Consider the following 26,151-nt stretch of genomic DNA (forward strand, 5'->3'; position numbering starts at 1 on the left):
AAACAAAGCTAGTGAAGGTGATGGAATTCCAGGTGAGCTATTCCAAATCCTAAAAGATGATGCTGTGAAAGTGCTGCACTCATTATGCCAGCAAATTTGGAAAACTCAGCAGTGGCCACAGGACTGGAAAAGGTCAGTTTTCATTCCTGTCCCAAAGAAGGGCAATGCCAAAGAATGCTCAAACTACTGCACAATTGCACTCATTTCACACACTAGCAGAGTAACGCTCAAAGTTCTCCAAGCCAGGCTTCAACAGTACATGAACTGTGAACTTCCAGATGTTCAAGCTGGATTTAGAAAAGGCAGAGGAACCAGAGATCAAATTGCCAACAGCAGCTGGATCATCTAAAAGGCAAGAGAGTTCTGGAAAAACATCTGCTTTATTGACTATGCCAAAGCCTTTGACTGTGTGGATCACAACAAACTGTGGAAAATTCATCAAGAGATGGGAATACCAGACCACCTGATCTGCCTCTTGAGAAATGTGTATGCAGGTCAAGAAGCAACAGTTAGAACTGGACATGGAACAACAGACTGGTTCCAAATTTGGAAAGGGTATGTCAAGGCTGTATATTGTCACCCTGCTTATTTAACTTATATACAGAATACTTCATGAGAAATGCTGGGCTGGATGAAGCATAAGCTGGAAGCAAGATTGCTGGGAGAAATATCAATAACCTATGCAGATGACACCACCCTTATGGCAGAAAGTGAAGAAGAACTAAAGAGCCTCTTGAAAGTGAAAGAGGAGAGTGAAAAAGTTGGCTTAAAACTCAACATTCAATTACATGCCAGTCAGAATGGCTGCTATCAAAAAGTCTATAAGCAATAAATGCTGGAGAGGGTGTGGAGAAAAGGGAACCCTCTTACACTTGGTGGGAATGCAAACGAGTACAGCCACTATGGAAAACAGTGTTGAGATTCCTTAAAAACTGGAAATAGAACTGCCATATGACCCAGCAATCCCACTTCTGGGCATACACACTGAGGAAACCAGATCTGAAAGAGACACGTGCACCCCAATGTTCATCGCAGCCCTGTTTACAATAGCCAGGACATGGAAGCAACCTAGATGCCCATCAGCAGACGAATGGATAAGGAAGCTGTGGTACATATACACTATGGAATATTACTCAGCCATTAAAAAGAATTCATTTGAATCAGTTCTAATGAGATGGATGAAACTGGAGCCCATTATACAGAGTGAAGTAAGCCAGAAAGATAAAGACCAATGCAGTATACTAACGCATATATATGGAATTTAAAAAGATGGTAACGATAACCCTATATGCAAAACAGAAAAAGAGACACAGATGTACAGAACAGACTTTTAGACTTTGTGGGAGAAGGCTAGGGTGGGATGTTCAGAGAGAACAGCATTGAAACAAGTATACTATCAAGGGTGAAACAGATCACCAGCCCAGGTTGGATGCATGAGACAAGTGCTCAGGGCTGGTGCACTGGGAAGACCCAGAGGAATGGGATGGAGAGGGAGGCGGGAGGGGGGATTGGGATGGGGAACACATGTAAATCCATGGCTGATTCATGTCAATGTATGGCAAAAACCACTACAGTATTGTAAAGTAATTAGCCTCCAAAGAATAAAAATAAATGGAAAAAAAAAAAAAAAAACAACTCAACATTCAGAAAACTAAGATCATGGCATCCGGTCCCATCACTTCATGGCAAATAGATGGGGAAACAATGGAAACAGTAACAAACTTTATTTTGGGGGGCTCCAAAATCAATGTAGATGGTGACTGCAGCCATGAAATTAAAAGATGCTTACTCCTTGGAAGAAAAGTTATGATCATCCTAGGCATCGTGTTAAAAAGCAAAGACATTACTTAGCCGACAGAAGTCTGACTAGTCAAGGCTATGGTTTATCCAGTAGTCATGTATGGATGTGAGAGTTGGACTATAAAGAAAGCTGAGCACCGAAGAATTGATGCTTTTGAACTGTGGTGTTGGAGAAGACTCTTGAGAGTCCCTTGGACTGCAAGGAGATCCAACCAGTCCATCCTGAAGGAGATCAGTCCTGGGTGTTCATTGGAGGGACTGATGCTGAAGGTGAAACTCTAATACTTTGGCCACCTGATGGGAAGAGCTGACTCATTTGAAAAGACCCTGATGCTGGGAAAGTTTGAAGGTGGGAGAAGAAGGGGACGACAGAGGATGAGATGGTTGGATGGCATCACTGACTCAATGGACATGAGTTTGAGTAAACTCCAGGAGTTGGTGATGGACAGGGAAGCTTGCCATCCTGCAGTCCATGGGGTCACAAAGAGTTTGACACGACTGAGCAGCTGAACTAAACAGAATAGGCTCCAGTTTCATCCACCTCATTATATCTGACTCAAATGATTCTTTTTAATGACTGAGTAATACTCCACTGTGTATATGTACCACAGCTTTCTTATCCAGTTGTCTGCTGATGGACATCCAGGTTGCTTCCATGTCCTGGCTATTATAAACAGTGCTGTGATGAACATTGGCATACATGTATCTCTTTCAATTCTGGTTTCCTCTGTGTGTATGCCCAGCGGTGGGATTGCTGGGTCATATGGCAGTTCTATTTCCAGTTTTGTAAGGAATCTCCACACTGTTCTCCATAGTGGCTGTACTCGTTTGCATTCCCACCAACAGTGTAAGAGGGTTCTGTTTCCTCCACACCCTTTCCAGCATTTATTGTTTGTAGACTTTTTGATAGCAGCTATTCCGACTGGCATGAGATGGAACCTCATTGTGGTTTTGATTTGCATTCCTCTGATCATGAGTGATGTTGAGCATCTTTTCACGTGTTTGTTAGCCATCTGTATGTCTTCTTTGGAGAAATGTCTGTTTAGTTCTTTGGCCCATTTTTTGACTGGGTTGCTTATTTTTCTGGTATTGAGCTGCATGAGCTGCTTGTATATTTTTGAGATTCTTTGTCAGTTGTTTCATTTGCTATTATTTTCTCTCATCCTGAAGGCTGTCTTTTCACCTTGCTTATAGTTTCATTTGTTGTGTAAAAGCTTTTAAGTTTAATTAGGTCCCATTTGTTTATTTTTGCTTTTACTTCCATTACCAGAGAGTGCTATTAATAAGGAGATTTGGGATGAGTGGTGGCTGGGTTTCAGACCACGTCCAAGTTTAACACAAACCCTTACTGGTGGCTGATGGGCCCTTCTGCTGTGAAGGTACGGAGTGCAGTAGCTGTGATGCTGCCTGAGAACGTCCTGCCTCCTCAGAGGGTGGTTCTCATGGATAGTACCTGGACCCCAAAGATGGGGGTGCACAAAACGATTTGGAGCAAGAGGAGATCGTCGGTTTTCAATGGGAATTTAAGTTAGAAAACATGAGCTAAGCATCGAAGTAGACAAAATAAACAGTATTTGAAAAGGAAGCATCATCACACATGATGGGAAAAAGCAGACGGAGGAAGGGCGTGGTCAAGCACAGGTGGTTCAAGTTGATTTGGCCACATCTGGAGTGAGAGGGCCACTCCACCTCCTCCGGCCTCTTCCACTGCTGAGGCTGGCACCTTCCAACTCCTTGGGCCTCCTGGAGCTGCTTTTCTCCTGGTTTCCCAGAGGGTGGGGCATTTCTGCACAGGACCCCGAAGGTCCTTTTCTAGAACACTTACTTCAAACTTAATTTGTCCCATTAACTGCTCCCAAATACGTAGCCTTACACCTCACTTTTGTCATCACATAAAACATCATTCCTGGGCTTCCCTTGGCCTCAGTGATGAAGAATTCACCTGACAATGTAGCAAACATGAGTCCGATCACTGGTCTGGGAAGATCCCACGTGTCGTGGAACAACTAAACCTGTGTGCCGCAGTTACTGAGGCTGAGCTCCGGAGCCCATGTGTTGCAACTACCGAGCCCACGTGCCCCGAGCGTGTGCTCTGCACCAAGAGCAGCCACTGCAATGAGAGCCGGTGGACCACAGCTAGAGAAAGCCCATGCAGAAAGGAAGACCCGGCGCAGCCATTAACAAACACAGTTATAAAACGCTATTCCTGCTTGATCACTTGGGGGTGTTACTCTTCACTTGTTTTTTTGAGTTACTGATAATAGTAGTTGTGTGCCAGCTATTACTGTATAAGGCATCTTAATCCTTACACAACCCTGGGACATTGCTATTATTTTTTATGTTTTACTCACAAGGACACTCAGGGAGGGCAGGAAACTTGCCCAAGATCACAGTCAATCCATTTAGAAGCCAGCGTTCAAAGCCAGGTCTGTCTGCATTAAGTCCACGCTTTTCCCACCATAACACACTGTCCCTCAGAAACTCGAGCCCTTGGCTCCAGCTTGTTCGTGGTCATGTCTCAAAGGGGAGAAGCCTCTGGGCTCTGTGGCTTCTTCTTTTTTGGGCAAATATTTATTTACTTATTTATTTGGTCTCACTGGGTCTCAGTTGTGGCGCACGGGATCTCGGTTGTGGCTCGCTAGCTTAGCTGCTCCTCAGCATGTGGGATCTAGCTCCCCAACCAGGGGTCACACCCGTGTCCCCTGCAGATTCCTAACCACCGACTACCAGGGAAGTACTGGCTGCTTCTTTTAACATCCTCTTCTATCCCATTTCAAAAGCATAAACTCACTTCCTGGTTTCTGGTTAGTCAAGGAACTCTGTCAGTTCCTCGCTTATTTGCATGACCGGAACGGCTGGGGTTCGGGACCCAGTGTATGACCTGCTCTTCCTGACCAGTGTGACCTCAGCCTCTCTTCCCCAAAGAGCCCATATTCCCAGGGACTCAATGTTTCCTCATGGAGTACTACAAGTCTGACATTCATAAAAACAAAAAAATGAAAAGACACAGGCATAAATCCCTTTGAGGGAAATGAAAGGGATACTGACTCTGGTCAGATTCCTTGAATGGGCACGACTTCCAGGAGGAGAAGTGTGAGAACTGTTGGGATGGCTCTGGTTTGTTAGAATGAGTCTTTATTTAGTCTCTGGTGGACAGAAAGGTGGCGCTCTAAGAAGAGCCAGTGTTTGTGCTCCCTGGAATCAACCAAATTGCCGGACAGGAGTCTGAACTCCACTGTGAGTCTCAAGGTAGAGCTCTGCTGGGGTCTGGATTGGGGTGGGGTGCTGTCCGGCTCCTACCACAGGGTGAGATTGGAAATGCATTTCTGACTCACTAAGGGTCTTTACTCTCCCCATGTATTCCATCACTGGGGACTGGAGCGTAGATCATCACCCAAATCCTACAACCGTTCCTCATGTGTCTTCCCAGGCAGATCACCTTGCCAGATGAGCTAATTAGTCAACCGGGCAGGGCCGTTGTGTGGGAACACTGAGGGAGAAGGCGGCTGCTTGGGGGGATGTGTGGGATGGTGTTGACTAGATGCGGCTGGTTCAACTGGGAAGCGGGTCCGCGTGGGGAACACCTTTTCTGAGCTCTGCCTTGGCCTCCGACCTGCGTCAGTCTTCACAGAAAAGCCATCCTGAACTTTCTCTGCCTGCCCAGACGCAGCTCTCGGTAGAGGAACCCCACGTGTGTCCCATGAGCCCAGGCCCCCGAGTCCCGCGTCCTTGGGGCTGACGCCCCCGTTAGTGGTATCAGAGTTAGGGGCCGCCGCGCGGACTGATCCGGAGGCTGGGACAGTGCGAGCCTCGCCCCCCACCCCACCCCCCGCAGCAGGCAGCAGGCCTCACCCGGAACTGCCCCCCGTCGCCGTCGTCCAGCTCCAGGATATAGCCGTCCACCGGGCTGTGGGTGAAGGGCGGCGTCCTCCAGGCCAGCGTGACGCTGTTGTTCCGGGTGCAGCACTTCTCCAGCTGCAACAGGGGCACGGGCGGCACTGGGAGGGGAAGGGCGGGCTTCAGTGCGCAGACCCTGCAGGGCGCGGGGACGGCTGCGGGCCCGCCCCACCCCAGAGGAAAGGCCACGGCTGCATCACTTCCCGCCGCTTGTACGCGGGCCTCCTAGCCTGGGAGGGGTCCTGGGATTTGAGGCCGGGACAGATGTAGAGACACGGCAGTTGCCGCCACCCCTCTGAGTCTGGAGCCCTGAGGACAAGGTGTCCGCTCCCCACGGCCCACTGAGCGTCACTGGTTTTGACTCTGGCCCAGGAGCGGCTCCCCAGGACTTGCAGCAGAGCCTGACCCCCTGTGCCTCCCAGCACAGCAAGGCCTCTCCAGACCTTCTGCGTGGAGTCACGTGCAGCTCACACCTGGGACCCGTGAAATTGTGGTTGGGGGCGGGGGACAGGCAAAAGGCAAAGAGACGTTGAAACCTTTGTCTGGGAGTGTTTCAAAGGTCTAGGGAATTAGATCCCAGAAGGTGAGGCAGTCTTAAGAGTATGGGACAGTCTACCCATGGAATTAGGGATTCAAGTCAAGTGAATCATCAGTTCTATCAAGGTGAGCTTGGGAGTATCTTTTTATCCTCTAGTTGTGTTCAGGCTGGAGAGATTTTAGAAATAAATATAGTCCATGCTGGGGCTTCCCAGGTGACTTTAGTGATAAAGAAGTTGCCTGCCAATGCAGGAGACATAAGAGACTTGGGTTTGATCCCTGCGTTGGGAAGTTCCCCTGGAGGAGGACACGGCAACCCGCTCCAGTATTCTTGCCTGGAGAATCCCATGGACAGAGGATCCTGATGGGCTGCAGTCCATAGGGTTGCAAAGAGGTGGACACAAGTGAAGCAATTTAGCATGCACGCATGCATAGTCCATGCTGACATTTTTCCAAGGGAACTCTGCAACATGAGTTTTTGTAAAAACTACAGATTTCCATTTGGCTCCAGATGTTAAGGCACCATCTTCCACATTTTGGTGGACTGTTTAGTGGGGTGTGAGCACTGTTATGGATGTGGTCTCAGGGCTGCTCCATGCAGACTGGCCCCAGGACCCTGGGTTATCAGTGTGGAGGAGTCCTCTCTCCATCCCTGGGTACTGCTTTTCTCTTTCCCACTTCCTCTATGAATCCCACCACCCCAACCTGTCAGGAGCAGCTCCAAGCAGCCTCTTTCAGCACCCCCACTTTCCAGACCAGGGTTATTCTGCTCCATACATTCATACCTGGGGCAGATGGCATTTCCAAACCTCACCTCAGGTGCAAACTGAGTGTGGGAGTGAGCACAGAGACTGGCTGTCTTTGGTTTAAAAATAGCCACATACTTTGCAAGTGAGCATTTTCCTGAGTTCACAGCTTCTGTAGGTGTGGGTGCTCAACTTTTTGATATATTGATTAAAAAAATAAACCCCCAAAGAGTTTTATTCCCTCCCCTGAATGTACCCTTAATGTCTCTGGAGAGGCAGGGTGACCTCACATGCTAATTTTGTAACCTGGGGAAAGTTATGCAACCTTTTCTTAACCCATAGCCTGTGTCCCCCTGGCTCTCTGAACTCACCTCTGCCACCCACCACCTTCTCCACTCTGCTGTCACCTCTGATCTCACTCTTCTTGGGACATAGCAAACTTATACCTGCCCTCTGGCTCCTGGAACCTTCTTCCTTTATATTGCATCTCTTTCCTTCTCACCTCGAAATACAACCCCCATACTAATGCCTTCTTCTCAAAAAGTGGCTTCCCTGGTGGTTCAGATGGTAAAGAATCAGATTGTAATGCAGGAGACTCAGGTTTGATCCCTGATTGGGAAGACCCCCTGGAGAAGGGAGTGGTTACCTACTCCAGTATTCTCGCCTGGAGAATTTCATGGACAGAGGAGCCTGGCCGGCTACAGTCCATGGGGTCACAAAGCATCAGACGTGACTGAGCGACTAACACTGTCACTTCTCAGAAAGCACCTGTTGGTCACACCTGCCACCATCAGGTTATATCACACCCCCTGTTGTATCATTGCCTGTCTCCTTCTCTAGAATGCCAGCTCAGTCTTGTGAGGGAGTCTGTGGACTTGTTCACGGCTGTGTCCTGAACAGCTAGGATGGTGCCTGGCAGGTGACGAACACTCGATAGGTGTCTCTGAATGAATAGACGATCCTCTTTCACACGTGGGAAAACTGTGGCTCACGCTGGGGGCTACCCACAGGGGTCACCCAGCTCGGGGGCACTGAACTGGGACCTGAACCCAGGTCTGTGCCACAGAAGGCCCTCCCTCCCGGTCTGTGTCCCACCAGGGTCACACGTCTTCCGATGCATGAGCTGCCCTGCAGAGTGGATGCCTCTTCCAGAAGAAGCACCAACTGAACTGGGCCAACCACGGCTCACCCCTACATTTCATCTGAATGAAGTCCAGCTGGTGGATGGCCTGCAGCAGCGGCTCGCTGTCCAAGGTCAGCTCAAACTCCGCGGACACTTTGGGCTCCAGGGCTCCTTTGACCCACTGCTCTTGAGACACCTGGACACGCTTGATCAGGGCGTCCGAGATCTTAAAGGAAGCACAGAATTTAGGGTTTCCACATGCAAAGGAAAAACAGCACAGCAGGTGGTGAGGAATGGGTAGGGGCTTCATCTGCATGGGCTCAGGGTGCTGGGGTGGCTGTGTTAAGCATGCCTTCTCAAGCCCTGGCAGAGATGACAGGACCCATGCTGGTATGACTTGGGGGTAAATAAAAATGCATTATATTGTTTAAATCATCACAGGTCGGTCATGTTCCCTGTAAAGAAGCACTTGCTGTTTTAGGCTAAACACTTTTGTAAAGCAAATGATACTTTTTATTTATTTTTTTGAACTTCTTATTTTGTATTGGGGTATAGCCTATTAACAATGTTGTGATAGTTTCAAGTGAACAGCCAAGGGACTCAGCCATACATACACATGTATCCATTCTCCCACAAACCCCCCCTCCCATCCAGGCTGCCACGTAATACTGAGCAGCGTTCCCTGTGCTTGACAGTAGGTCCTTGGTGGTTATCCATTTTGTATATAGCAGTGTGTCCATGAACCTGCCAAATTCCCTAGCTATCCATTCCCCCCAGCAACCATTGGTTCACTTTCTAAGTCTGTGAGTCTCTTTCTGTTAAGTAACTAAGTTCGTTTGGAAGCAAATGATACTTTGAAAATATACAGAAACACTCTACATATTCAACTTTTGCTAGATCCCGCACTTTGCAAAGTGAAACTCACTAATGGTTTGTCCTAGCATTTAAAAGCATCTCCTTCACCCCAGTCCTGGGCCGCCCCCTCCCTCCCACTGTCTTTCTTCCATGTTGTTCTGCAGCTTCTGCTCCAAACTTTCACTGTATCAAACCCACAGCTCTGTTCTCTGTTGGAGAAAGTCTTGCTCATTCAGAACATTTGCACGTGTCCCTGTAGAGCTATGATGCCTGTGCACCCTTCCTGGGGACCAATCAAGGAGATTCATCATTTTCCCCACAGACAGAGGACTGAGCTTTTGTTTGAGTCACAGAAGTATTAGCCGGATTAGCCTGGCTGCTAGGGGTTGCCCAGCAAGGCATCCTGGGCTTTCTGGGCTATGGTATTCTGTCCAGACCTGTGGGACTCTGTCCACTGGGGGTCATGTGGATTCTGCTAACTCACTTCTTCCAGTGCAATCTTTCCAGCTTGACTGGCAAAGACTGTTTTCTTTCATCTGTGGGGAAAATGTTGCACTGGTGTTCCAGGAAGTCGAGCCATGAGAGCGTGGCATTGCGGGCCTAGGGACTGTGATGTTTGACCTCCTCATTTAATGATGACCCAGAGCCAGGTCAGAGCTTGTGAGAACAGCCAAGATGAGATTTCAGGTATTCTGGAATCACTGAGCACAGGAGAGTCTGCTCAACTGCAAGCCACGGGGAGGGACTTTCCTAGAACCTTGGCTAGTTTGGGACGTGGCCATGGAGTTGGAGGAAGGACCAGCCCGCTCACCTGCAGGAACCCGGCGGGGTCGTTCTCCTTGATCACCTCCAGGCAGTACTCCATCAGCCCCGTGGACTGGCGCAGCTTCAGCGTGCAGTGATTGATCTGGTCCCAAACCATCTGCCATGAGAAGGACCCCTGGTAACCACCCGGCCGCAGTGGGAGGCAGCACTGTTCTCGACTCCCTCGTACCCTCTCCTGCTGCTGCTCTGTTCCTGAGCTCCACGTGCCCTCCTTACAGGGGCGTAATTGGACACACTCCCCCATAAGCAGGGCTGCCACACCCAGCAGAGCAAACTTCCTGAACTCTGGGTAAAAAGCAGAGAACGCACACAATCTGAACTCTTCCAAGTGACCAGTTCATGCCCCCCATTCTCGCTTGCTGGGTGGTCATTGAGGGGCTCAACTGCTTTGCAGGTAAACCATGGACCATCCCCAACACACGTTCCTTCTCCCCCTTCAGTAATATTTCTGGTTCAGTTGGGAAATTTCTATGAAATAGATCGAGCCTAGACCATGAAGTGAGTCGTTTTCGTCAAGGCAGGGTGTTCATGGGGCAGCTGCCTGGACTGGGGGCCCGGTGCTGAGTGAGGGGAAGTCTTGCCTTTCCACGGTGGTCACTGGCCACCGCGCTGACCTCGCGAGCACCAGACGCCAGAGAACCTGACGGAGGGGCCAAGCCGGGGCCCTGAGCACAGCCCTCGTCATCCAACGAGGCCATCTCCGCTCTGCAAGATGAGAGCAGGGTGTGTGTCTTCCACCGAAAGCAGGGGCCCAGCAGATGGGAGAGGGGGAGATTCAGTCAAAATCCTGACTGAAAGCAGCAGGATTCAGGTGTCTGGTCCCCGCTTTGGAGGGAGAGTAGGCATGGCGATTTTTGCAGGCAAAGTGACACGAGGGTGCGTAGGTCCCAGGGAACCTGCTCAGTGCTTCCTCCCCTCACTCGTTCATTCATTCATACCCTCAACTAACACTGACCCCGTGTCTGCACTGCGTGGTCCCCCACCCTGGGCGGGAAGGCTGTGAGGGGACTCACCTTCAGCTTGTGCTCCCTCTCTTTGGTGACCTTGGTGAGCAGCTTGGCTTTCTGCCGGGTCAGAGCATCGACCAGCGCATCGCACTGAGCCACCAGGCAGGCCTCGTAGTCCAGGCCATTCTCCTGTGGGACGCAGAGGGCTTTAGGGAGCAGGCACGCAGAGACGTGGCTGGTGCTAGAGACACAGCCGCGTCAGCAAGCGGGTCCTGCTACTAGACCGGAGACCGTGCGTGTGAGTCTCAGCACATCAGAGGATGGAACGAATATTCAACGTCACCTGAACCATGCGGGTTTGTGAGGGTTTTCAGTGTCGTGGGAAACACTCATAAGGGACTTAACAAGAGAAAAAGCAGCAAGTGTGTGCAGCATAATTGCATACTGTGTGTGTGTGTGTGTGTGTGTGTGTGTGTAAACTAGTGGAATAGCGTGTCAAAATAGTGGGGTGGCCACTTAAAGGGGTGAGATATTGGTGAACTTCTGTTACTTTTGTCTGCTATTTTCTACTTTTCAAAATTTCCAGAACATATTTTTACTTTTCATAATCGGGAAACAGTAAAACAAACAAAACCCAGTGGTCTGGCTGTAGGATCTGTCTTTCTCAGTTGTGAAAAAGAATCCTTCAATACCTCTCAGAGCAGCCTGGATTCAGACCTCGTGTCATGGACTAAAGTATTTTCTCCCACCCCTGCCCCAAGTTCCTACGAGGAAGTCCAAACCCCCATGACCTCAGAACAAGACTGTGTTTGGAGAAACGGCCTTGAAAGAAGTAACTTAAACGAGGTCCTTAGGCTGGGCTCTGATCCAACATGACTATGTCCTTAGAAGAGGAGGTGAGAACACAGGCAGGCACAGAGGGAGGGCCGCCTGAGGACGCAGGGAGGCGGTGGCTGTCTGCCAGCCCGGGAGAGAGCCCTCAGGAGGAGCCACCCCTGCCCGCGCCTCCATCTTGAACTTCTAGCCTCCATAACGGTGAGGAAATAGGTTACTGGGGCTGAAGCCACTCAGTCTATGATGCTTTGTTATAGCAACCCTACCAAATGGATACAGCTGGTGTCCTGAAACATCAGAAACAGGGAAGGAAATGCCTGGTGGCTGAATTCTGTGCTTTACCTTATTAGGAAGGACGGCGTCTATCGGCTGGTTTAGAATTCAGTGCCCTCAGCCCCCCTTTTCCACCCAGACACCAGGACGTTCATGATCGGTGTGAAAGTTCCTCCCTGCGTGCATTTATACACTCTCTCCCTGACAGACGGAGCTCCCGGGGCCACAGACTGCAGCTTATTGATCTGTGTCGGGCTAGTACGTGACACAGCATGGGTGCTCAGTAAACACATTTATTTAGTAACTGATGCTTTTATATCATGATGCGTTTGGTATGTCAGCACTGTTTACGGACACTGGTAGCACTCTGTGGCCATGCATTATTTCTGCCTGGTTCTCTTTCTATGATTCTTTCTGAGTTCAAGCAAGATCCCTTTCCTATCGGATGGCTCATGGGTGCCGGTGGACGGGGTGTGTAGTGTCTGCGACATCTGAGGCTGTGCAGGGAGCAGTTGGGCCTCCCCATCTTCAACACTGAGAAGGGCTGCCAGGGGTCTTCCCTTTCCTGAGCCATGTCTCACATCCCTTCTGCAGAGAGGTGGGGTCTCGGCTCACCTGGATCTGCTGCAGAATGTTCTTCAGCTGAACCAGAAACTCCTTGGCTTCTTTTGCCTTATCGGAAACTCCATTTAAGGCCTGAGACAGCTGGGCCTAAAAGATATTACAGTTTGAAAAGGAAAATTAGGTGTTAAAGGCATTTAGTCTGCCCTTTACCCCGAAAGCTGTGTTTATAACAGGGTATAACCAAGAGCTGTCCTCTGTGGGGGGATCCCTATCAACGCCTGGTCTCTGCAACATGGGCTTGTTTTTCTAGCAATAAAGTGTTGGTTGACCTGCACTCATCTGTCTGCACCCCAAAGCTGGATAGAAGTAAGCAGCATTCAGCTAATTGGTTGGGGCTGACAGGACCCAGGACAAGAAGCAAGTATAGACTTGACCGGGTCTGGCCCCCACTCTTCCCACAGAAGCTCTACCCCCATCAGTAGGGCACTCAGATGCCAATGTGTGGGCACCGCAGGTGCCAGGCCACACTCTGCCCACCTCATGTGTACACAGTTGCCTTTTGGCCTAAGAGGGGTGGGTAGGAAAGAGACCTGGAAATGAGCTTGAGCCATGTGGATGGAGGGTCCCCAGTCATCATGTAGAAGGGATGGTGGTGGCCTCCTTAGCAATTGAGACTCCTTACTCTGCTCAGTTACTGGGACCCAAAGGCAGAGCTGCAGGCTGGTGTCAAATCTATGGCCTTTAGCCTCAGTCTTCTTTTCAATGAAACATATGTCCACACAATCGAATTTGTCTTCAAAACTTCACTATTGAATAGACTGATGCCCTTTGCTTTTAAATTTTATTTATCTATATTTTGATCATGCCCTGCAGCCTGTGGGATCTTAGTTCCCCAAGCAAAGATTGAACCCATATCCCCTACAGTGGAAGTGTGGAGTCTTAACCACTGGACTGCCAGGGAAATCTCCTGATGCCCTTGATTTTTAACGGTACTCTCATGTTTCAAATTAAAAATTTGAATTAAAAATTCAAATTCAAATTAAAAAGCTGAGGGCAGAGAGAAAAATGGGGCCAGAAAAGCTGGGTCATACCCACTCTCCACTGTCTTTAGGTCTCTGCTCAAATATGATCTGTCTGAGAGGCCTCTCCACTTGCCCTGCTTTATTCTTCTTCATAATGTTCATTACTGACCAACATAGGTTTGTTTGCTGTGTGTCTCTCCTCAGAATTGCAATTCTGGTGCAAGTATCTATGCAGGAAGACTATCCAATAGAAATCACAAGAATAGCAGAGTGTCCTGCATCTGCTCTGAGCCCTTGAAATTTTACTTAAAGTTTTCAGCCACCATATGTGGCCAGTGGCTGCTGTCCTGGGCAGCACAGATCTTTGCACTCATCCTTAGCAGCTCAGCCTGTCTCTGATAACTTCACTCAGAAGGAGCTGGAGAGGTCAGCGTCACTGAGACTCATCATCTGTGTCCAGAAAAGGGGTGCCTCCCTCCCTACCCCACTCACTGCAAGAAGAGGGCCCTTGGAGGCTGCACCCCTTTTCTCCTCAAGGAGAGGCCCATTCCTGTGAACCTATGCACTCCTTCATGGTGGGGACATTGTCTTTGTCTTTCTAGCCAGGCACAAAATAGGGGCTCAAAAACTGCTCACTGGCTGAATAGAAAGCAAAGCAATTGCTCCTCTAGAAGGAGATGCTAACCAAGACAGATCCCTGTAGATCCACAGGCAACACACTTGTCCACAAGAAGCCGCATTCGTGAGTGTCCCCCTCCTTCCACCTGGGAAACTGGGGCCAGCATGGCTCTGCCCTCACCAGCTCCGGTCTCCCCGCAGCCCAGCCCTGCTCTCGACCTGCTTCCTACTTGGCAAATAGATCCGGGAGCTTGGCAAAGAGCCCAGAACAAGTGATTTTTGAAAGGTTCCGGTGGCCTTAGGCAGACACCCAGCTGAAAGGGGAATGAACTCACAGCTCACTTGACACTGCTCCAGGCTCATCAGATTTGCCTCTGACCCCAGCCCAGCAGGGTGCAGCAAAGGCCTAAAGGAAGAGCCCGGACTCCCATGTGAAAGCTGGTTCCCCTCGAAGGACGTCCTGACCCAACAAGCACACGCTTGTATTAACACCTTTCTTGACCCCAGTTCCTTCCCATGTGGTGGGGCCACAAGTCAGCTCTCCTTGCCCAGGTGACAGCGCTGTGGAAACGGGCCCTGGTTGTTCTACTGGCAAAGGAGCCAGGGATTGGGTGGCAAAGGTGGAAACCATTTCTCAAGGGACACATCACTTATTGGCAACGTGTTACAGGTTCACAGCGTATTGTATTTGGCTGCAGTTTTTTGAGACATGCTCTTCTTTTCCACAAGGATTGTCTAGGGGGCCAGCAGGGGACATGGAAAACTGTGTTCTTCTGGTCCTAGAGAAGGGCTTCCCTGGTGGCTCAGATGGTGAAGAATCTGTCTGCAATGCAGGAGACCCAGATTTGATCCCTGAGTGGGGAAGTTTCCCTGGAGAACGGAAGGGCGATCTACTCCAGTATCCTGGAGAACTCCATGGTCAGAGGAAGACCCTGCCATCTGCGAAATGAGAATGCGTTGTTCAGTCTCTGTGGCCATACTATACTCTTGGAAAGAAAGGAAATATCCAGACAGAAGATAAATAATAAATATTTTAAAATGACTGAATAGACTTTTAACTTGAATCAAACATTGTATTTTATGCCTTCCTATTTCTTAAAGGTTAGAATTACTTTGCTGTAGAGTCTCTGAGTTTAGACAGACAGCTTAAAAATGTCAGTATTTCCAACAGGGCCAAACCACCTGCTTCCTGGCCTAGCATGTCTTTGCCTGCAGCCTGAAGGAGAAGCTTCTAGGTACATGGGATAGTTTTCTGCCTCCACCCCTCTCTCCTTCTAGATGGCGTAATAGGGCCTCATAATGCATTAAGCTGGTTTCCCTGGTGGCTAAGATGGTAAAGAATCTGCCTGCAATGCAGGAGACCTAGGTTTGATCCCTGGGTTGGAAAGATCCCCTGGAGAAGGAAACGTCTACCCACTCCAGGATTCTTGCCTGGAGAATTCCAGGGTCAGAAAAGCCTGGTGGGCTACAGTCCATGGGGTCACAAAGAGTCAGACTACCGCAATGCATTAAGCAAGAGGACTCTGGGGCATATAGCCAAATCTTGGCTCTGTCGTTTGTTAGCTGTGTGTCTCAGAAAGATTCTTCATCTCTTTGTTATAGCGGGTCCTCTCCTCATATGAGTTTGCACTATTATACTTAGAAATATAGCTCGAGCTTCCCCCAAATCCTCTTTTGCTACTTTTTAAACCTGATCACACCAAAACGGGACATTTTAAATGTTCTTCTTTAGTGAATGTTTGGGACATAATAATGCAATGATACTTATCTAACAGGATGTTTTCAGTTTGATTTCTGGGTTGTAAGAAGTGCTGAACTGATTTAAACAGTCTAATTTTTTGTGCAAATTTTTCTAATTTGTTAAACTTACATCAGTTCTTTTAAAATAATAACTGTTTGTATTCCTTTGAAAGTGTAAATTGTAAAATAATTTAACTATTGTTCTCATGGTAACTTTACTAATAATATCACTGTTTAAAACATTTAATCATCCTAATTAATAACGATAACCATCCTTTTAGATTACTCATGCTATTACTTTCTTAAAAGAAACCTGTAAACTAAAAAGAATTTATTTATTTATGTATTTTTGGCTGTGCTGGGTCTTCATTGCTGTACAGGATTTTCTCTCGTTGTGGTGAGTGGGGGCTACTCTCTGGTTGTGGTGAGCAGGCTTCTCACTGCAGTGGCTTCTCTTGTTGTGGAGCACGGACTCTAGGTGCTCAGGCTGCAGTAGATGCAACACGGTGGGTTCAGTAGTTGTGGCACATGGGTTTAGTTGTTCCACAGCATGTGGGACCTTCCCGGACCAGGGATCGAACCCATGTCCCCTGCAATGGCAGGTGGATTTTTAATCGCTGGACCACCAAGGAAGTCCCCCAAAGTCCTCTAAATTGTTTGATCTGGCTCTATCATATATGGGTTGCTATGGACTGAATGTTTGTGTCTTCCCAAAATCCATATATTGATGCCTTAACCTCTGGTATGGAGGTATTAGGAGATGGTAACTTTGGAAAGCGATTAGGTTTTCGAGGATGGAGCCCCTATGATGGGATTAGTGTCCTTTAAAGAAAAGATCTTAACTCTCTCCTCCCACATGAACTGAGGAAAGGCCATATAAAGACACAACAAGGTCTAGGCTTCAGAACTGTGAGAGATAAATCTCTGTTGTTTAAGCCACCCAGCCTGTGGTATGGTTCAGTTCAGTTGCTCAGTTGTGTCTGACTCTTTGCGACCCCATGGACTGCAGCATGCCAGGTCTCCCTGTCCACCACCAACTCCTGGAGTTTACTCAAGCTCATGTCCATTGAGTCGGTGATGCCATCCAACCATCTCATCTTCTGTTGTCCCCTTCTCCTTCTGCCTTCAATCTTTCCAGAATCAGGGTCTTTTCAAATGAGTCAGCTCTTTGCATCAGGTGGCCAAAGTATTGGAGTTTCAGCTTCAACATCAGTCCTTCCAATGAATATTCAGGCCTGATTTCCTTTAGGATGGACTGGTTGAATCTTGCAGTCCAAGGGACTCTCAAGAGTCTTCTCCAACACCACAGTTCAAAAGCATCAATTCTTCAGCACTCAGCTTTCTTTATAGTCCAACTCTCACATCCACATATGACTACTGAAAAAACCATAGCCTTGACGAGACAGACCTTTGTTGGCAAAGTAATGTCTCTGCTTTTTAATATGTTGTCTAGGTTGGTCATAACTTTCCTTCCAAGGAGCAAGCGTCTTTTAATTTCATGGCTGCAGTCACCATCTGCAGTGATTTTGGACCTCAAAAAATGAAGTCTGCCATGGTTTCCACTGTTTCCCCATCTATTTGCCACGAAGTGATAGGACCAGATGCCATGATCTTAGTTTTCTGAATGTTGAGTTTTAAGCCAAGTTTTTCACTCTTCTCTTTCACTTTCATCAAGAGACTCTTTAGTTCCTCACTTTCTGCCATAAGTGTGGTGTTATCTGTGTATCTGAGGTTATTGATATTTCTCCTGGCAATCTTGATTCCAGCTTGTGTTTCATCCAGCCCAGCATTTCTCATGATGTACTCTGCATATAAGTTAAATAAGCAGGGTGACGATATACAGCCTTGATGTACTCCTTTTCCTATTTGGAACCAGTCTGTTGTTCCATGTCCAGTTCTAACTGTTGCTTCCCGACCTGCATACAGGTTTCTCAAGAGGCAGGTCAGGTGGTCTGGTATTTCCATCTCTTTCAGAATTTTCCACAGTTTATTGTGATCCACACAGTCAAAGGCTTTGGCGTAGTCAATAAAGCAGAAATAGATGTTTTTCTGGAACTCTTTCTTTTTTGATGATCCAGAGGATGTTGGCAATTTGATCTCTGGTTCCTCTGCCTTTTCTAAAGCCAGCTTGAACATCTGGAAGTTCACGGTTCACGTACTGTTGAAGCCTGGTTTGGAGAATTTTGAGCATTACTTTACTAGCATGTGAGATGAGTGCAATTGTGTGGTAGTTTGAGCATTCTTTGGCATTGCCTTTCTTTGGGATCAGAATGAAAACTGACCTTTTCCAGTCCTGTGGCCACTGCTGAGTTTTCCAAATTTGCTGGCATATTGAGTGCAGCACTTTCACAGCATCGTCTTTCAGGATTTGAAATAGCTCAACTGGAATTCCATCACCTCCACTAGCTTTGTTCGTAGTGATGCTTCCTAAGGCCCACTTGACTTCACAGTCCAGGATGTCTGGCTCTAGGTGAGTGATCACACCATCGTGATTATCTGGGTTGTGAAGATCTTTTTTGTACAGTTCTTCTGTGTACTCTTGCCACTTCTTAATATCTTCTGCTTCTGTTAGGTCCATACCATTTCTGTCCTTTATTGAGCCCATCTTTGAATGAAATGTTCCCTTGGTATCTCTAATTTTCCCAAAGAGATCTCTAGTCTTTCCCATTCTGTTGTTTTCCTCTATTTCTTTGCATTGATCACTGAGGACAGCTTTCTTATCTCTCCTTGTTCTTCTTTGGAACTCTGCATTCAAATGGGAATATCTTTCCTTTTCTCCTTTGTTTTTGCTTCTCTTCTTTTCACAGCTATTTGTAAGGCCTCCTCAGACAGCCATTTAGCTTTTTTCCATTTCTTTTTCTCGGGGATGGTCTTGATCACTGCCTCCTGTACAATGTCATGACCCTCCATTCATAGTTCTTCAGGCACTCTGTCTATCAGATCTTGTCCCTTAAATCTGTTTGTCACTTCTACTGTATAATTGTAAGGAATTTGATTTAGGTCATACCTGAATGGTCTAGTGGTTTTCCCTACTTTCTTCAATTTAAGTCTGAATTTGGCAATAAGGAGTTCATGATCTGAGCCACAGTCAGCTCCCAGTCTTGTTTTTGCTGACTGTATAGAGCTTCTGCATCTTTGGCTGCCAGGAATATAATCAGTCTGATTTCAGTATTGCCCATCTGGTGATGTCCATGTGTAGAGTCTTCTCTTGTGTTGTTGGAAGAGGGTGTTTGCTATGACCAGTGTGTTGTCTTGGCAAAACTGCATTAGCCTTTGCCCTGCTTCATTTCGTACTCCAAGGCCAAATTTGCCTGTTACTACAGGTGTTTCTTGACTTTCTACTTTTGCATTCCAGGCCCCTATGATGAAAAGGACATCTTTTTTGGATGTTAGTTCTAAAAGGTCTTGTACGTCTTCATAGAACCATTCAACTTCAGCTTCTTCAGCATTACTGGTCAGGGCATAGACTTGGATTACCGTGATATTGAATGGTTTGCCTTGGAAATGAGCAGAGATCACCCTGTCATTTTTGAGACTGCACCCAAGTACTGCGTTTCAGACTCTTTTGTTGACTGTGATGGCTACCCTATTTCTTCAAATGGATTCTTGCCCACAGTAGTAGGTATAATGGTCATCTGAGTTAAATTCACCCCTTCCAGCTTCCTAAAACGTCGACATTAACTCTTGCCATCTCCTGTTTGACCAGTTCCAGTTTGCCTTGATTATACAGTATGGTTATAGAAGCCCAAACAGACTAAGACATGAATTACCAAAATTACCCTGCTAGGACCTATTTATACTTTTAGTACACACAGCCTCAGAGATAATTCTCATGTTTGCCACAGTCTCTGGAGAAGCCCCTAAATTGCCGCCTTTTAAACGAGGTGTTTGTTCTCTGATATCAGGATTACCTGGTAGAAGCACAGGAAGTTAGACACCAAGGATCCAGACATGGCTCCTAAACGCCCCCTATAGCTCTTTTGCTTCCCTCCCCAAAGAGAATGTGTCCTTGGACCTCCTCCCGGGGTGCGTCTCCCTCTCTGTGAGATGGGAAGCCCTTGGGAAATTCATCGGCCCCCCAGCATCCCCGGGCCCAGCTCCCGCTGCCCCGCAGGCTGTCCTGTGTTCCTCCATGCGGGCGGCACGGCGCCGCGCACCTAGAATGTGCCGCACAGAGACGGGTCAGTGAGTGGATTCTGTCCCGGATTCTGTCTGATAAGCTGCCCCCAGGTACTCCTTGTGTCTCAGTCCTCTCCAACTGGGCTTAATTAAAACATCCCTGTGGCCACTCTGAACCCACTGTTTCTGGGGCACAAAGCCCCCTCTGGCCCTGGGCACTGGCAGTCAAGCCCTGCCCTCTTTTTGTGACTTTTCATGCCACCCCTTCCCCACCTCACTCTCAGACTTTCCTTTCTTTTCCTCCCTAAGTCCCTCCATAATGGGTGGGTGGGATGCCGGTGGTCCCGGGAATGGAAGGCTCCTTCTTCACAGAGGTTTCAGACTATGAACATGTGAATCCTGACAACGGGGGAGACGGTCAGTATAGGATGAAGCGCGACTACACGGTGGCTGGTTTGACACTGTCCCCACCCCCACCCCGAGCCAGCCACTGAGGCCTTGGTGGACCAGAGGCAGTGAGGGGGGCTCTGCTCCCCAGAAGCTCAGCTCACAGCTCAGCCCCGGGCTGAGCTAACCAGGCTGGAGAGTGGACTAAGCTCCCGGATCTGCCAGCCATGTAGCTGGAAGCCCTGCTGTATCCACCCAGGGACCCCAGAACTGGACTTTGGAGTCAGGGTCTGAACTCAAACTCTCATTTTATGTGACCAGGTTTCTTTGTGAACCTTTGGGTCCTCACGTTGGAATGAGGGTAATGATATGCTCTCCAAGAGCTATCTCAGGATTTCAGAGAGAGCCTACATGGGGAGCCCTGGGCTCAGGGGCTGGCAGTCTAGTGACGGTGGTTCTGAGCATAACGGGACTATGGCAGGCAGCGCTGCTTCCTGCTGTTGGCCATCTGATATCCTTCCTAATGGCACTTTTATTTGCTTTGAGAAATTGCCTCTTTCCCTACCAGGTCCCACATGGTAGGACTGGAATCATGACCCTAGTACTATTGCCATCACCCGACAAGGGGCAGGCACATGCCCTGTTCTAGTTGGGAATGGGCCAGCTCCTTGGAGTTCAAAATTGAGCAAAAGGACCAAGAAATGTAGAAATACAGGCATTTGCTCTGTAGCAGGGGCCCCAACTTCTGGGATCTAATGCCTGATGATCTGAGGTGGCATCACTGACTCAACGGACATGAGTTTGAGCAAGCTCCAGGAGGTGGTGATGGACAGGGAAGCCTGGCGTGCTGCAGTCCATGGGGTCACAAAGAGTTGGACACAACTGAGTGACTGGACTGAACTGACTGATCTGAGGTGGAGCTGATGTAATAATAATAGAAATAAAGTGCACAAGCCTCTGCCTGGATAACAGCCTTGTTGTGGCAAAGGGGCTTCTGTAACTCAGTGAAGCTATGAGCCATGCCATGTAAGCACCCCCCCAGATGTACAAGTCATAGTGAAGAGTTCTGACAAAACATAGTCCACTGGAGGAGGAAATGGCAACCCACTTCAGTATTCTTCCCTGGAGAACCCCATGAATAGTATGAAAAAGCAAAAAGATATGCCACCAGAAGATGAGCCCCCTCGCCAAGTCAGAAGGTGTCCAATATACTACTGGAGAAGAACAGAGGGCTATTGCTAATAGCTCCAGAAAGAATGAAGTGAAAAAGCCAAAGAGGAAACCATGCTCAGTTGTGGATGTGTCTGGTGGTGAAAGTCTGTTGCTGTAAAGAACAGTATTGCATAGAACCTGGAATGTTATGTTCATGAATCAAGGTAAATTGGAAGTGGTCAAACAGGAGACAGCAAGAGTAAACATCAACATCTTAGGAATCAATGAAGTAAAATGGACTGGAATGGGAGAATTTAATTCAGATGAATATGATCTACTACTGTGGACAAGAATCCTATAGAAGAAATGGAGTAGACTTTATAGTCAACTAAAGAGTCTGAAATGCAGTACTTAGGTGCAATCTCAAAAATGACAGAACGATCACAGTTCATTTCCAAGGCAAGCCATTCAACTACACAGTAATCCAAGTCTATGCCCCAACTACTGATGCCAAAGAAGCTGAAGTTAACTGGTTCTATGAAGACCTACAAGACCCTCTAGAACTAACACACACAAAAAGATTTCCTTTCATCTTAGGGGATTGGGATACAAAAGCAGGAAGTCAAGAAATACCGGGAACAATAGGTAAATTTGGCCTTGGAGTAAAAAGTGAAGCAGGGCAAAGGCTAGCAGAGTTCTGCCAAGAGAACACACTGGTCATAGCAAACACCCTCTTCCAACAACACAAGAGACGACTCTACACATGGACATCACCAGATGGGCAATACTGAAATCAGATTGATTATATTATTTGCACCCAAAGATGGAAAGGCTCTATACAGTCAGCAAAAGCAAGACCTGGAGCTGACTGTGGCTCAGATCATGAACTCCATATTGCAAAATTCATACTTAAATTGAAGAAAGTAGGAAAAAGCAGTAGACCATTCAGGTATGGCCTAAATCAAATCCCTTATGATTATACAGTGGAGGTGATGAATAGATTCAAGGGATTAGATCTGGTAGACAGAGTGCCTGAAGAACTATGCACGGAGGTTCATAGACTTGTGCAGGAGGCAGTGACCAAAACCATCCCCAAGAAAAAGAAATGCAAGAAGGCAAAGTGGTTGTCTGAGGAGGCTTTACAAATACCTGAAGAAAGAAGAGAAGTGAAAGGCAAGGGATAAAGGAAAAGATATACCCAACTGAATGCAGAGTTCCAGAGAAAAACAAGGAGAGATAAGAAAGCCTTCTTAAATGAACAATGCAAAAAAAGAGAAAAAAAAAAAAAAGACAAAAAACTGAAAAGCAATATGAATGGGAAAGACTAGAGATATCTTCAAGAACATTGGAGATATCAAGGGAATGTTTCATGGGAGGATGGGCACAATAGAGGTGAGGAATGGTATGGATCTAACAGAAGCAGAAGATATTAAGAAGAGGTGACAAGAATACACAGATGAGCTATACAAGAAAAGGTCTTAATGACCCGAATAACCACAATGGTGTGGTCACTCACCTAGACAGCGACATCCTGGAATGTGAAGTCAAATGGGTCTTAGGAAGCATTACAATGAACAAAGCTAGTGGAGGTGATGGAATTTCTGCTGAGCTAATTAAAATCCCAGATGATGATGATGTTAAAGTGCTGCACTCAGTATGTCAGTAAATTTGGAAAACTCAGCAGTGGCCACATGACTGGAAAAGGTGTTTTCATTCCAACCCCAAAGAAGGGCAATGCCAAAGAATGTTCAAACTATCATACAATTGCACTCATTTCACATTCACATCATTAAGATCTTTTCTTGTATAGTTCTGTGTCTTCTTGTCACCTCTTCTTAATATCTTCTGCTTCTTTTAGATCCATACCATTTCTATCCTTTATTGTGCCCATCCTTCCATGAAACATTCCCTTGATATCTCCAACTTTCTTGAAGATATCTCTAGTCTTTCCCATTCATATTGCTTTTCAGTTTTTTTTTTTTTTTTGCATTGTTCATTTAAGAAGGCTTTCTTATCTCTCCTTGCTATTCTCTGGAACTCTGCATTCAGTTGGATATATCTTTTCCTTTATCCCTTGTCTTTCACTTCTCGTCTTTCTTCAGGTATTTGTAAAGCCTCCTCAGACAACTACTTTGCCTTCTTGCATTTCTTTTTCTTGGGGATGGTTTTGGTCACTACCTCTGGCACAAGTCTATGAACCTTCATGCATAGTTCTTCAGGCACTCTGTCTACTAGGTCTAATCCCTTGAATCTATTCATTATCTCCACTGTATAATCATCTAACAATCAAGCTAACCTTGAGCTAGCAAGGTTATGCTCAAAACCCTTCAAGCTAGGCTTCAGCAGTATGTGAACTATGAACTCCCAGAGGTACAAGCTGGTTTTAGAAAAGGCAGAGGAACCAGAGATCAAATTGCCAGCATTTGTTGGATCATAGAGAAAGCAAGGGAATTCCAGAAAAACATCTACTTCTGCTTCATTAGGTACACGAAAGCCTTTGACTATGTAGATCACTACAAACTGTAGAAAATTTCTAAGGAGATGAGAATACCAGACCACCTGGCCTGCCTCCTGAGAAACCTGTATGAGGGTCAAGAAGCAACAATTATAACTTATATAACAATTACAACAGTTGTACATGGACAACTGACTGGTTCAAAATTGGGAAAGGAGTACATCAAGACTGGATATTATCACCCTGCTTATTTAACTTATATGCAGAGTACATCATGCAAAATGCTGGGCTGGATGAATCACAAGCTGGAATCAAGATTGCCAGGAAAAATATTAACAACCTCAAAAATGCAGATGATACCACCCTGATGGCAGAAAGTGAAGAGGAACTAAAGAGCCTCTTGATGAAAGTGAGAGAGGAGAGTGAAAAAGCTGGTTTGAAACTCAAGATTAAAAACACTACAATCATGGTATCTGGTCCCATCACGTCATGGTAAATAGAAGGCGTAAAAGTGAAAACGGTGACAGATTTTCTTTTCTTGAGCTCCAAAGTCACTGCAGCTGGTGACACAAGCCACGAAATTAAAAGATGTTTGCTCCTTGGAAGAAAAGCTATGACAAACCTAGACAGCATGTTAGAAAGCATAGACACCACTTTGCCACCAAAGGTCCCTATAGTCAGAGGTATGGTTTTTCCAGTAACGTACAGATGTGAGAGTTAGACCATAAAGAAGGCTTAGCACCAAAGAATTGAAGCTTTTGAATTGTGGTACTAGAGAAGACTCTTGAGAGTCCCTTAGACAGCAAGGAGATCAAACCAGTTAATCCTAAAGGAAATCAACCCTGAATATTCATTGGAGGGACTGATGCTGCAGCTCTAATACTTTGGCCACCTGATACAAAGAGCTGACTCATTGGAAAAGATCCTGATGCTGGAAAAGATTGAAGGCAAAAGGAGAAGGAGGCAGCAGAGGATGAGATGGCTAGACAGCATCACCAATTTAATGGCCATGAATCTGTGCAAGCTCTGAGACAGTGAAGGACAGAGAAGCCTGGCATGCTGCAGTCCATGGGGCCACAAGGAGTTGGGCACAACTTAGAGACTGAACAACAATGAAGTGCATGAGAAATGTAATGTGCTTGAATCATCCAGAAACTATCCCTCCTGACCCCGATTCATGGGAAAACTGTCTTCCTCAAAACCAGTCCCCGGTGCTAAGAAGATTGCGAATTGCGGTTCTACTTGCAGAAGTCCCCTGACCAGACTCCTGCAAGTAGACCATTCTTGTAGCTCCCGTGTCTTAGGTTTTGAGGAAGACTTTGGAATCAAAATGCCAGGTATGAATTCCAACTCACAGCCTCTGAGTCCTTGGGTGAATTGTTTAATCTCTTCCTGTTCCTGTTTTCCTCCACCGTATAGAGGGGGATAGTGGCAGTAGGAAGCTTGTGATGCTGCTGTGGGCTTAAGTGAACGGCTGCTTGCCAGTGTGGAGGGCACAGGCAGCCGCACATGCAGTGCTGTGGGTAGCCCCTGTCGTGACTTTGAATCTGGCTCTCAAAACTCCCTTGGATTCTGTGAGCGCTTAGGAAAAAGTGTAATTTTTCCAATAAATCTTCTTCAGTCCAACTAAGCCATAGTTGGTTCCCTTTGCTCACAACAAGTCAGTCTAACTGGCTGGGAGGTCAAACAAACACAAAGATAGCTATGCTGCAATCAGCAATTCATGCTGTACTTGGGTAAGTTCAGTCCCTGTGGAGATGGGCATGGTGGGAACTGTTTCTCCTTCCCAACCACAGCTCAGCTTCAGAGTCCAACTCCCCAAAATGCTGACAGCTTAGGAGTTCTCGATGAGCTCCTGCCCCAGGCTTTCAGGGGGAGCAGTTCAACGTGTCAACAGGTATCTTCAAGCTGCCAACACTGATTTGTCAGAGCCACCAACCAAACTTCCTTGCCTAGGCCTTAATGCTGGTGAGGTCAAAAATAAGAAGAGGCAGGCCTGATGGGGACTCGGTACATCACTACATGTACCCCTGGGCACACGGTCACTTCCTATTCTGGTAAGAGGGTCGTTTAGTGCCAAACGACCCTCAAGAGCTCACGTGTGCAGAAAGCAGACCGAGATTAATTGGAAATTCTATGTCCCCCTAGGGACGTAGGCTTGTCAGTTCATGTTGGAGTTAACAGGCAAAGCCAGCAGCCAGACGGAGACGACCTCAGCACACCTGCCAGGCTGCTCTGTCTTGCTCCGTCATGCATC

General features: G+C 47.2%; 1 protein-coding gene across 3 annotated transcripts in view; it reads right to left on the reverse strand.

Annotated features, from left to right (window-relative positions):
- The window catches only part of TRIM67 (tripartite motif containing 67), a 53,727-nt gene that overhangs the window by 7,743 nt on the left and 19,833 nt on the right, over nucleotides 1–26,151 (reverse strand). For 2 of the 3 annotated variants that reach the window (XM_061162997.1, XM_061162996.1), the window contains 5 exons: nucleotides 12,453–12,548; nucleotides 10,797–10,919; nucleotides 9,770–9,880; nucleotides 8,170–8,329; nucleotides 5,653–5,798 (listed from right to left, as the gene is read on the reverse strand). In XM_061162997.1, coding sequence (XP_061018980.1) covers nucleotides 5,653–5,798; nucleotides 8,170–8,329; nucleotides 9,770–9,880; nucleotides 10,797–10,919; nucleotides 12,453–12,548 — 636 coding nt within the window. The remainder of the gene's footprint in view (nucleotides 1–5,652; nucleotides 5,799–8,169; nucleotides 8,330–9,769; nucleotides 9,881–10,796; nucleotides 10,920–12,452; nucleotides 12,549–26,151) is intronic. The other variant, XM_061162995.1, reaches the window with a different exon arrangement.

This window comes from Dama dama, chromosome 15, assembly GCF_033118175.1.
Source record: "Dama dama isolate Ldn47 chromosome 15, ASM3311817v1, whole genome shotgun sequence".
Classification (NCBI taxonomy): Eukaryota; Metazoa; Chordata; class Mammalia; order Artiodactyla; family Cervidae; genus Dama; species Dama dama.